The sequence below is a fragment of the Ammodytes marinus genome (genome assembly GCF_949987685.1).
Source record: "Ammodytes marinus genome assembly, chromosome: 17".
In the NCBI taxonomy this organism is placed as follows: Eukaryota; Metazoa; Chordata; class Actinopteri; order Uranoscopiformes; family Ammodytidae; genus Ammodytes; species Ammodytes marinus.
Window position 1 is genome coordinate 6,815,330 of NC_137221.1, and position 13,618 is coordinate 6,828,947.

At 40.8% G+C, this 13,618-nt stretch overlaps 2 protein-coding genes across 2 annotated transcripts; one reads left to right on the forward strand and one right to left on the reverse strand.

The window, feature by feature from the left end:
- Positions 1–1,120: 1,120 nt before the first annotated feature.
- Positions 1,121–4,572, reverse strand: mycbp (MYC binding protein). Its single transcript, XM_080045287.1, has 5 exons — positions 4,457–4,572; positions 3,787–3,859; positions 3,599–3,647; positions 1,416–1,545; positions 1,121–1,326 (listed from the first exon to the last, which is right to left on the reverse strand). Exons 1-5 carry the CDS (start codon positions 4,469–4,471, stop codon positions 1,282–1,284), a joined length of 312 nt encoding a protein of 103 aa, XP_079901413.1. The 5' UTR covers positions 4,472–4,572; the 3' UTR covers positions 1,121–1,281.
- A 2,003-nt stretch (positions 4,573–6,575) lies between these two features.
- On the forward strand, positions 6,576–12,144 carry LOC307264404 (sialin-like; the record flags this gene model as incomplete). Its single annotated transcript, XM_080045814.1, has 10 exons — positions 6,576–6,660; positions 7,266–7,480; positions 7,555–7,788; positions 7,901–8,075; positions 8,617–8,735; positions 8,960–9,121; positions 9,365–9,497; positions 11,005–11,152; positions 11,455–11,545; positions 11,992–12,144. The coding sequence occupies 10 exons, from the start codon at positions 6,576–6,578 to the stop codon at positions 12,142–12,144; spliced, it is 1,515 nt and encodes a 504-aa protein (XP_079901940.1).
- Positions 12,145–13,618: the final 1,474 nt, after the last annotated feature.

Consider the following 13,618-nt stretch of genomic DNA (forward strand, 5'->3'; position numbering starts at 1 on the left):
AGCCAACCCTAACTGGCAGGTAGACCTGCAGTTAGATTACGGCCAATCAGAGCAGAACTGGCTTTTTGGAAGGCGGGGCTTAAAGAGACAGGCTCTAAAATGGAGCGTTTCAGACAGAGGCTGAAAAGAGGCGATTCAGCAAAGGAACTGTGAGAATTTAAAGGTTTTTTTGGACACTGCGCCATGAAGACAGTTTCTAGTAGAAACCCAGATTACAAGTTTGAACCTAAAAATTAGCAAAATATGTGAACTTTAAACAACATCTGTCTGCTCGCCAACATGGCAACGTTATCTCTCAATAAGGCATTTTTTGGTGTAGGTTATTATGTGAACACTTCACTTCTCACACAGTTTTTAAGAAAAGACACTGCAGGAGAATAGGGTAAAATCGTCAACGTAAAGGTATCATGAAACTTTGCAAGTTGATTATTGACATTAAAACCACATTTTTTTGTATTACAATTCAGAAATGTTTGAATAAATACAAAATGTTGTCAATAACTAACCAATTATGCGTCAAGTTACATTTCTTGGATAAGGCCAGAGTTCAAATTCTATTTATTCTATTTTTACAACATATTAATGTCCCAACGTTTCTACGGCCGGTCTGATGGACATTTATTGATCAGACGGTGTGGATCTGCTGTGTCTGAATGATTAGAATGGAATGGAAAACGGAACCACAAATCCATAATGTTGTTTTAGGTCGCATAGTGCTGTTACATAACCGGTTACTGTTGAATCAGTGATGGTTTGAAAGCCCTTTTCCAACACGTGTGAGCTCACCTCTTTATAAAACAAACAAATGGCTTTGTGTGTGTCTGTCACATGGGAAATTAATGCTAAATATCTTTGTGCTGGCAAGGTGACATAAAGAACTTAAAAATGTCCAGTCATGCACATGAGTAGCGACCTCTGAATAATTGCTTTTGTATGAAACATTTTTATTTACATGATGCTAGGTATAAATCTGTTGAAATGTATCTGAAAGAATACCAGTCTAAGAAACTATTTATTAAAAGCTTTTTATTTTAAGTATGTGTATTTTTTCAGACAAGCATGTTAAAAGCTTTTTGGTTGGAAACAGAAACAAACATCAAGAGAATGACTGGTGCCAAAATGCTGCAAAAAAAACTTTTATTTTTGACAAAGCTAAAAGTTGCTACTAGAACAAAAAATAAGTGACTTTGTGTTCACTGTACATCCATTATTATGAAATAAACATTTACATGTTCTTTAAAGAAAAAAAAATCCAAAAAGCTGCAACTCAACAACTCGTTCCTACTCTGCTGCTCCGTCCTCAGGCGATGGCTCGTACTGCATCAGCTGAGAAAGGCATGAAAGCAAAGGTCAGAGGTCACAGTAGGAGCAGACAGGGTGGTAGTATTTATCTGTAAATATAGACAGAACCTCACCCTGTTCTTCAGCTCATTGTTCTCCTCCACCAGCAGGTTGCATTTCTGTTGCAGATCGGCCATTTCCATGCGGAGAGCGTCGACGTCTGCCGGCTCTGGACCGGCCGACCCGAGGTGAAGCTTTATGAAACTGAGAAGGTCGTTAAGGGCAACTTGTGATTTCAATATTCAGTCGACAGAATATTTCAACACCAAGCGAGATGTGGTTGAACTTAGTGCAGATGATCCAGCAACAGTGACTTGTTCTTTCTGGGGACATTCACGGCTTTCTGTGAAATATAATTATCTTCTGCCCGGCATACTGTTAGAGACAAGACCAATCCAATCCTATATCTGTATCGAGTGACGATACGGCCATAATTCACTTATCGGATGTTGGACTGACCACCGATCCACTTACAGATCCATACTCCATAGTCTGCATTCACATACAGCCTGCCATGATTTGTCCTGTTCAAATGTATTAAGTAGCCATTGTTGTTTTTATAGTAGAATTATTTATCTCTCTACAGTTTTTGCTCTTTTATTATAAATATTCACTCAGGAAACCTTATAAAGGAGTTGTGAATTATCTATATACTCGATTGGAAATTCTGTTCTGAAATTCTATTATTATGCTTTTTTAAATATGAAGTGCTCTGTGCCTTACTACAGCCTCATGTTAACAAAAATAATAATGATCATCAAGGAAAATAGAGCTGTGGTATGGGTATCAGTATCGCATCAGCAGATACCCAGATCCAGGTTTAAGAATAGGATGGGAACTGGAAAAACAGTGGATCGATGCATCTCTACCTGTGGCATTCCATGTGTCAAGTATGACAGCATCACACCACAGTACAATAAACTAAAGCCTGTGTAGGGGCCAAAATACATTTGGTCTATTTGTTTACTGTTAATTTTGAAAAGTCACGCACACTGTTTTGGTTTATGTCACTTCCTTTTGATTGACACATGTGGGTGTGGGTGGGGTTTAATCTATATACCTGGGCACTTGTGGCGGGCGGGAGTTAGGATACAAAGGGGGTTAGTGGCGCACCTGATATTTTCTGTTTACCGTCAAACAACCGTCAAATTATCGTCAAACTAGCGTCAATTACAACAGTTTATCTTTTCTTTATTTGTTTTCAATACCCTCGTCATGTTTTCATTAATCCGTTCTGCCTTCATTTATTAAATTTTCAAACTATACTCATCACCGGACTTAGTAGCCTAATTGAATGACGTGTAAATGCCTGGACCCCACTTAAGCCTCTTAGCGGCCTTTATTGGAGAGCTGTCGCTATAGCCTGGTTGGCACATTAAACTGCAGCCTAGCTCAATACCATTATCTAGCAGCAGTAGGTTTTAGCAATTACACATTAGTCTCTTAATAAATCAATGTTCAATTTGTTTCCACGCGACACATTTGGCCTTGAGGTCACCAAAGACCAAGAGGACGATTCTCATGCAGGCCACGGCCGCCTATATAACGAAACCTGTTCTACAGCTGGGTGGCTGGATTTCAGACATTTTAAAATACCAGGAATACTTTCAAGGGAAAGTAAATACTATGTGTTTTACCCACTAAGTGATATCGTCCCAGTGATTGTCCGTAGGACAACCAAAAGTCTTATCTCCATTCTCCAGTCGGTGGAACACCACATCACAGGCTACGTAATAAATCTATAAGAACAATGATAACAAGATAAATTTATCTTGACATTTCACTAGGTCTGGAGTCGTCAAATCGCATCTCACACCCAATAATTAACACAGTTTCCTGTTTCAAATGGAGCCCATCAAAGAGATTTACAGGTTAAATGGAAAGAGGCAAAGAAGGTTTTAATGGCAAAGTTGAGTATTTCCAACCTTTGTTGCCAAGTTACTACAAGTACAACAACAGGGACCATAATTATTAGGTTCGCCGTTTCCTCAGGGAAAAACCTGAGCAAACTCAAGTCAAAGCATAAACACGGCAGTATGGGTATTATAATATGTATCTCATCAGATGTAGCGTGTTGCGTGTACAAACTTGGCCAAACTAAAAACTAATTTGATTCTCTACCATTTACTCTCTATAAAATAAACACATCTCCTTTGTTTTTAGGGTTGGAGGGTCCTGTATTCTCATTGAAGTCACAAGAACACCCGTTTATGACCACCACAAGTTATTTAAAGCTACATACATAACAAAAGGATACTCCAGTGCATTGTTGGGTTTGTCATTCTCTTCATAAAGTGCAACTAAAACTGCAAAAGAGAAAGAAAACTGGTGATGAAGCAGCACAGCCATGATATTGACGAGTGAGTGAATTTAACACCATGCACTGGATGTTTAATTTACATGCGGAATAGGGTATTTTGATATTAAATTAACTTGTATACTTACCACTTGTTATACTGTCAAGGACCCCAGATTTTTCTAAATATCTTCTGAACTGTTCTCGCTTCGGTTCTGAGGCCTGAAACAAAACATAACAAAACAAATGTGTGACTCACAAATAAGTCAGAAACAACAACACAGGTCTGACCGGTTGTATCCACATGCAATATAACTTGGGGTTTACGAAGAGGATTTTCTGTAATCAACAAAAAATAAACGATAAAACAGAACCTTAATACTTATATTTAGCGCGTTTACCATCTAACTTTATGCAGACTAATGTTATTCCTGAGTTTGAAATAGTGTAGTGCATGCATTATTTAAGTAATAAAGCCCCTGGCTATCATTTCAACTCGGGTGATTATTAAATGCATGAAATGTACATTGTGGAGCTAAAGCAGCCCAACATATTAGCTAGTAGGCTATAGCTACGTAATTCACAGCTCTTCAGACATAAAGCTACATAATGGGTACATTATAATGCAGAGATAGGTATCTATTCAGTTCTGTAAACTTCTCGACAAGTTAGGCAAAACTTGGCGTAACAGCGGGGATACGTTGCTATGATGCTAGCTAGTTAGCACACGATACCAAGCGAATAACATAAACCTAGCGTGTAATTAAAAAAATATTAACAGCGACAGAAAGTAGGCCTATGTAACACTAAAATACTTACTCTGTAGTGGGCCATGGATACGACGGTATGTGGATAATTTAAGGGTGAATAAAAATGGGTGACCGGTTGATTAAGAGGAACTCCTGACAGCTTGTCCACAACACAGAGGAAGAGGACTCGTTTCCATGACAACACATAGCAACGCCCGTAGCTTAGCAATTAGGTAAAGGGGAAACAGACGAAGAAGAATAAGATGTACAATTTAAATATATTATTCCCATTGTATTTATTTATTTTAAATAATATGTGTGACTTTAATACTCCACGTAGTAAACGTCACTTCCTCTTTGCTGACGTAAAACTTACGCGCTGCATCATTGGACAAGCCGTAGCTGCTCTCGTTGTTTTGTAGATCCACGCTCCTTTCATTCCAGGGGGCAATTTATAAAATATCTATTGGCAAAAGTCTCTTTTTTGACATGGAATGTTATAAAAGATTGTTCACCAGAAATGATGAACCTTCAAGGATCACAACCTTGGTGGACAACCTTGTCAAATACCTGCTGGAAAGCTACAGGGGGCGGAAATAGAAAATCGGAGTCACAGTTCAATGCGAGGGTAACATTGAAAATGTTTGAATAAATATGCAAAACAAATGTGGCATATTTCACTAATTAGCCTATGCACACATTTGCACATCTTTAAAAAACTAAAATCTAGATGTTGAGAAAGGCAGGGTTCACATTTTTATTGCATTTTTACAACATATTAGTCTCCAAACAGAACAGATTTGAGACAGACTTTTTTCATTCTATAAATCAAAAAATACTATGTACAGCTCTTAAAAATGCATTTTCATCATGTTTTGAATAAGAAAATGTCTCATAAATCAGACAATGAATAACATATGAACAAATCCAACAGTATTTACCTTCAGAATAGTGCTAATAATGATTATTGAAAAGTTTAGTTGAGGTAACTGATTTAGAATTTGAGATTTTTATCTAACCAATATCAAACCAAATTTCTCACACCATTTCTCACAGAGGAAGTTGGTTATGTAGAAACTTACTACACTAATGTGTTGTCAAACTGCAATAAAGATTTTGACTCTGGCTTTATCCAACATCTAGATTTTTGTTTTTTAAAGGTATGTATAATAAGTGAGATTAAAAAATTCAATTTGCATATATTCAAACATTTTAGAAAAAAAATTAAATACAAAAAATCATTGTTTTAATCTCAGTTATCAACTGGCAAAGTTTCATGATGATACGTATAAGTTAAAAATTTCAATTTAAACATTGCATTAAACCGTGGCTCCGATTTGCTATTTACGCCCCTTGTGGCTTTCCAGCAGGTTGTGATCCTTGAAGGTCCTGGTCCATCATTTCTGGTGAACAACCTTTTACAACATGCCATGCCAATAAAATCACTTTGCCCCCTTGGTATCATGTGACTTTTTACCAGCTTCAGCGAAAAACATAAGCACAGCCTACTTTGTGCTTGTCTAACCGACTCTGGCAAGACACCAAAAAACTGAACTAAAACTGAAGTCTTATATATCTTTTATGTTCCTTAACGTTCACTCCAGCTGACAAGGCTGCCTCTTACCAGATGTGTTTGATTTAAAACGCTATTCAAGGTAAGATGTTATTACCGAAATATACATGCAAGGTGTCTTTTAGCAGTAATACACTCGCTATGCTATGTCTGCTGTGTGAGAGGTTTCCTTGCACACTTTAATTTAGTTTCACACATACTGTATGTTGACTGTAGCCATTTTTAATAATGTACATTTTGCACTCTAATTTCCGCATTGTATTAGTTCTCAATTCCATTATTTCACCGTATTCAGCTGTTTTAGTTCAGTAAGAATTAGTTCAGTCCTCAATCAATCAGCAAGTTGACAAAAGAGTGAGTGAGTGAGTGAGTGAGTGAGTGAGTGAGTGAGTGAGTGAGTGAGTGAGTGAGTGAGTGAGTGAGTGAGTGAGTGAGTGAGTGAGTGAGTGAGTGATTGAGTGAGTGAATGAGTGAGTGAGTGAGTGAGTGAGTGAGTGAGTGAGTGAGTGAGTGAGTGTCAATGTTAACTATCACTATCTTTGTCTGTCCCACAGGTTTCCAGCACAGCATGGTTCAGTGACTTAATTCTACAGAATTTTCCTGTCGTGCGTGTGCCATGCCGCTGCCCAATGGCACCTCCATCAACTCATCCCCTCTGGAGGAAGACGAGGATGGTGAACCCCTCATTGAAAAGGATAAAGGTGGGTTTACCTTTGTAGCTACGAAATTCAATTAAGACACCAAGAATCTCGGGACTATTTCCAGGTTCCAAGTTCCATTCATGTATAAGACTGCAACTTAATGTTGGTTCAATGCAAATGCAGCTACTAAATTGTTTTCCAACATAGGGATTGAAGCAATTTGTAGAAAACAACAACCTGCTGTTGTACAACAGTAGTTGTAGTTCTGGAAACATCAGTCACAAGCATTTATCTCGGTTTACTCAGCGAATGCCTTGTACTTGTGGTCGTCTTGTAAACATCAGCACCTGATTGGTAAGACATTTACTTGTTATGTAAGATGCACTCACCGAGGTGGCGGACCATCAAACCTCTGTAGTTAAAATCACATGATGCTGAAATCATGACGACACACAAGTGTCTGAGTGAGCGACAGTCGACACTTAAGATGTATGGGTTACCAGATTAGACAATTTGCAAATATCGATCAAATACATTGTGCTCATAGTCCAGACTACTAATAAATATCACTATATGGATCACATTCTCAACTCATAAACAAACACTGATTAGTTTAGTTCATCTAATCCACCCCTGACTACATGTAACTATCTCTGTGTTCTCAGTTCCTCCCCAGTGCTGCTCCGCTCGCCTCACCCTCGCCGTCTTGATGTTCTTTGGCTTCAGTGTCGTCTACGGTCTCCGGGTCAACCTCAGCGTTGCTATGGTAGCCATGACGAACAATACTGACTCCAAACCCGCCGTGAACAGCTCGGTGCGAGCCTGTCCGATGCCGGCGGGGATGGAGAACACCAGTGATACCTTCCCACAACCGGACGGGGTGAGACTTTTTTTTACTATGGTTAATTTTGCCAAATTTGCAAATGTATTCAAACAATTCCCCTCTCTTCCCAGATCCCCCAGTACCCGTGGGACTCTGAGGCCCAGGGCTGGTTGCTAGGCGCCTTCTTCTTCGGCTACCTGTGCACCCAGATCCCGGGCGGTTACCTGGCCGGGCACTATGGGGGCAAATGGTTCCTGGGTCTGGGTGTGTTTGGCACCGCAGCCCTCACAGTGCTCACTCCACTGGCTGCTCAGATGGGACTGTACTGGCTGTTTGCACTACGAGCCCTGGAGGGGTTTGGAGAGGTGAGTATGGATGGATGGACAGACAGACAGCCAGACAGACAGACATAGACATAGATAGATAGTGTGCCTCTTGCTGTCTTGCTGACGGCCCGTCTCCATATGTGTTCTCCAGGGCGTGACGTTCCCGGCCATGATGGCGATGTGGGCGCGTTGGGCCCCTCCTCAGGAACGCTCCAGCCTCATGACGCTGTCCGGGTCCGGGGCAAACTTTGGAGCCTTCCTGGCTCTGCCTCTAACCGGCTTCATCTGCCAAACATTAGGCTGGCCCGCTGTCTTCTACATCTGTGGTGAGGGAGGGTAAAATGCTCACTAAAACATCCTTTTTATTTTTATTTTTATTTTTGTGGCATTTTTAATGCTTTATTAGCAGAGGTGAAAAGGGGCAGAGAGGGGAATGACATGCAGAGAACGACCCGGGCCGGATTCTAACCCGTGGTCTGCTGCTTCTGAGGACTGAGCCTCTATGGGTTGGTGCTCTAACCACTACACCACAAGCGTCCCCAAAAATAAATACTTGCTAGAAGAAGATGCTGGGGTGGTATATACTGCCACTATGGAGGGCAGCATGTGCATAATAAAAAGGAATTCATAATTTTAAGTTGGTTCAGGTCTAGTATTCACCCTCTTCATGATACATTTGGAGCAGACATTAGGTAACACTTGAATCAATCACCACCACTGTGAATGTTAAAAGCTCTCATAAACTATAAAACCTTCTTTCTCTCTCGCTCGCTCTCTCTCTGTCTCTCTGTCTCTCTGTCTCTGTCTCTCTGTCTCTCTCTCTCTCTCTCTCTCTCTCTCTCTCTCTCTCTCTCTCTCTCTCTTCAGGAGGGGCTGGTTGCCTCTGGGCCGTCTTGTGGTTTGTTCTCGTATCCGATGACCCTCGCACCCATCAACGAATCAGCGAACAGGAGAGAGATTACATCATCAACTCCATCGGATCTCAGGTGCACATGAAACATTTACATTAATAACTACATTTCCTTTAGTGTAGCTGGTTAAAATGGGTTGTGATTGCAAATGACAAAAGAGGCAATGGTGTAGTGGTTAGCGCACCCCCAATTGAGGCTCAGTCCTCAGAAGCTGCAGACCACGGGTTAGAATCCGGCCCGTGGTCGTTCTCTGCATGTCATTCCCCTGCAGATTTCTATAATAAATGTCAAACCATCAGGGCAAAGCTCATGGCTGGTCCGTGCCCCTGCTGCCCATGCTGCTCTCTGTCCCCCTGTGGGCCATCATCATCACCCAGATGTGTACAAACTGGTCCTACTACACGCTGCTCACCTCACTGCCAACATACATGAGCAACATCCTGCACTTTGACCTGAAATCAGTGAGTTTTATAGTTCTTTTATTTATTTATTCATATTTATACTTTTTCCTCACTTTACCAACAGATTATTCCGGAGTCCGGTATCAGTCTAAAAGTTCCACTGTTTCTTAACGTTGTTTTCTAAAATGATATGGTTCTGTGTGACGGTGTGTAGTAACTAACATCCTCTCTCTCTCTCTCTCTCTGTGTCTCTCTCTCTGTGTCTCTCTCTCTGTGTCTCTCTCTCTCTCTCTCTCTTTACAGAACGGTTTCCTCTCCGCTCTTCCGTATCTCGGCGCCTGGTTGACCTCGTCTCTGTCTGGTTTCCTAGCCGACGCGCTAATCAAGAGGAGGGTGTTCAGCGTCACCGCTGTACGCAAACTATTCACACTGGCAGGTCAGGACACTTGTTAACATGCTTTAAGTACTGTAGTTTTTTCCATCTTTCTTGAAGCTCATATTGAAGAATGTGAGCTTCCTCATCTACTTGCCCAATGTAAAACATGGCATGTCTTGAATGTGGAGAAATTAATTCATCATAAATGAACAAATGACTTTGAATGGAGATTCAGTTTGTTGTTTTTGAATGGTATAGCACAAATATCCAGAATCCAGATACACACATACATATAGTATACGTATAATATACACTCATCGGCCACTTTATTAGGTACAGCGGTTCATTTTCTTGTTAACACATACAACTTATCAGCCAATCACATGTCAGCAACTCAATGCATTTAGGCACGTAGACCTGGACGAGACAACTTATTGAGGTTGAAACCGAGAAACAGAATGGGGAAGAAAGGGGTTTTAAGTGACTTTGAACATGGTCATTTTGAGGGTGCCAGGAGGGCTGGTATGAGTATTTCAGAAACTGCGGATCTACTGATATTTTCAGTCCAAACCATCTCTAGGGCTTACAGAGAATGGTCCGAAAAAGAAAAAATATCCAGTGAGCGGCATTTGTGTGGACATTAAATGCCTTTTTCTAAGTCAGAGGTCAGTGGAGGATGGGCATACTGGTTTGAGATGATAGAAAGGCAACAGTAGCTCAAATAACCACTTGTTACAACCAGGGTATGCAGAATTCCATCTCTGAACGCAAAACACGACCAACCTTGAAGCAGATGGGCTACAGCAACAGAAGACCCCACCGGGTGCCACTCCTGTCAGCTAAAAACAGGAAAATGAGGCTACAATTCTAACAGGATCACCAATATTGGACAGTGGCAAAGTGGGTAGGGAGTTCGCCTCTGGAGTGCAGGGTCGGAGGTTCGATCCCCCGTCTACCTGCCACATGTCGAAGTGTCCCTGGGCAAGACATTGAACCCCGAATTGCTCCCGATAGTTAGCTTGCACCCTGCGTGGTAGCTGCTGCTATCGGTGTATGAATGTGTTTGTGATTGGGTGAATGTGTACAAAACAATGTAAAGCGCTTTGAGTCTGTGAAAAACCAGGGAAAAGCGCTATATAAGTGGAGTCCATTTACCATTTACCAATAGAAGATTGGAAAATCTTGCCTGGTCTGATGAGTCTCGATTTCAGTTGCGACATTCAGATGGCAGGTTCAGAATTTGGTGTAAACAACATGAAAGTATGGATCCATCCTGCCGTGCACCATCAACCATGCCATGTTCAAAGTCACCTAAACCCCCTTTCTTCCCCCATTCTGATGCTCGGTTTGACTTCAGTACATTGTTTTGACCACCTCTAAATGCCTAAATGCATTAAAATGCTGCCCTGTGATATATATCATGTTGCCCATATACATGTTTTATGGCATGCCAATCAAATGTTTGAAGTTTTACAACTTTTAAGACCCAAAGACAATCAATAACTTTCTTGATGTTGTCTCAGTGTGTTCTGGTATTAATTATGTTAACCTCCTCTCCTCTGTGCAGGTATGTTGCCGTGCGCAGGTTTCCTTGTTGCCGTGGGTTATGCCGGCTGCAGCCACGTCCTCACGGTAACCTTCCTCACGCTGTCCACGGCCATAGCCGGGGCCGTCTCCGCTGGGGTCTGGATCAACCAGATTGACATCGCGCCACAGTGGGTGTTATTCCAGTTCACACTCTCTCTACTCACTATGCCATGTCCGTTATTCGTGTTGGATCCGGAAAATAACTATTTAAGTTTCTGAGAAGACAGTGTTGTAGTTCTCCAGACTGGTCTTGGTAAACAGAACACTTTTTCAAGATCTCACTTTTTTCTCAACATGGTACACATAAATAATCTGCCTTGTCTTGGTCTCAGACAAAGAGAACATGGATTTTTTAGCCTACAGTATATGTTGTCTTTGTATTCGAAAGAAAAACTAAAGAAAATATATATTTCATTCCTCTCTTCTGCAGGTACGCAGGATTCTTGCTGGGAATCACCAACACATTCGCGACCATTCCTGGAATCGTGGCACCGATCGTTACGGGATACTTCACTGAGGACGTAAGTCTCTTAAAATTAATTATTTGCTCAGTTTGTTTTCACTGGACCAAAGAACTACTATTTTATATTTGGGGCGCTCGTGGTGTAGTGTTTAGAGCATCCCCTCTATAGAGGCTCACTCTTCAGAAGCAGCAGACCCAGTTCGAGTCTGGCCCGTGGTCGGTTCTCTGCATGTCATTACCCTATCTGCACCATTTAATCTCTGTCTCTCTGTACTATAAATTACATTGAAAATGGCATAAAATAAAAAATAAGAAGAATAAGAATATGAGAATAAATATTGCTCAGTTGGATAATTGCATAAGTTTTTTTGGATAACATGCATAAAATATCATAAATGAAGACAATCTCATGCTCTTTCTACTCACACTTTTATAGTAACACACTGAACTTAAAGGCCTAATGTAAGCAGTACATGAATCTCTTTCTTCTTCTGTGGTGTCCAGCACACCATGGCGGGCTGGAGGACTGTGTTCTGGGTGGCGGCCGGGGTGAACCTGGGCGGCGCTCTCGTCTACGCGCTGTTCGGCTCGGGTAAGATCCAACCGTGGGCCGAGGAGAAGGAACGCAGCAGGGCAAACTCCACACAGGACACTTAAACATTCACAACAAAAGACATTTGAACCCAGGGTACAGAATACAGAAAGAGGTCTGAACATTTATATACACTCACCGGCCACTTTATTAGGTACACCAGCTCAATTTCTTGTTAACACATACAGTATAACTTATCAGCCAATCACATGGCAGCTACTCAATTCATTTAAGCATGTAGAGCTGGACAGGAAAACTTGTTGAAGTTCAAACAGCCATTTTTAGGGTTTACACGGAATGGTCCGTAAAAGAAAAAATATCCAGTAAGCGGCAGTTGTGACGAAAATGACTTGTTGATGTCAGAGGTCAGAGGAGGATGGGCAGACATGACAGGTTTGAAATGATAGAAAGACAACAGTAACTCAAATAACCACCCGTTACAACCACCAAGGTATGGAGAATACCATCTCTGAACGCACAACACGTCCAACCTTGAAGCAGATGGGTTACAGCAGCAGAAGACCCAACTGGGTGCCACTCATGTCAGATAGGAACAGGAAACTGAGGCTACAATTCGCACAGGATCACCAAAATCGGACAATAGAAGATTGATTGGAAAAATCTTGCCTAGTCTGATGAGTCTCGATTTCAGTTGCGAAGTTCAGATGGTTGGGTCAGAATTTGGCGTAAAGAACATGAAAGCATGGATCCATCCTGCCGTGCAGCATCAACCATGCCACGTTCAAAGTCATTTAAACCCCCTTTTTCCCTGATGCTCGGTTTGAACTTCAGCACAGTTGCTGCCAAGTGATTGGCTGATTAGCTATTTGTTTTTATAAGCAATTGAATAGGTGTAGACCTAACAAAGTGGCCGCTGAGTGTATATAAACTATATTTTAATTGAATCATTGTATAATATTAATATCATTGGGCCAGTATTGTTTAAATGGAGAATAATTTGAAGTGTTTTGGTTTTTACATTGTTTATCATTAGCCTATGTTTATATTCAGGTGAGGTTAAGTAGGCTATTACTGGGCCGTTTTAGTAGCCTAGCCTACATTACAATCTCACTTTGGGCACATTTTTAAAAGCAGGATTATTTACAATGTTAAGAAAATGTATCGATATATCAAAGACAAAAATGCATTAGTTGCACTTCTGCTGGATATGTACTGCCTTTATGTATCATGTAACTGTGATGTAGGTCTATCTGTATATAATACTATAACAGGAAAAAGATACAATTCTAACAATGTTTACAATTTAGTCAGTGATAGCCTATTTGCAGTATTTAAATACAGGCACAAACAGCAGCCTACCTCAGGTTAGACCAAAACAAATACATTACTTTAATCTTTTTCTTTGTTTTTTATTTAAGTTTTCTTGAACTGTGAAAGAGATGAGAGCAAATGTTTTTTTTTGATACACAGAGGAGTTGGACTAGTTGCCATGACAACACATTAGAAACGGCCGCAGCTAAGCATTGCAATTAGCCAAAGTAATAATAATAAGAAGAAATACAATTTAAAACATATTAT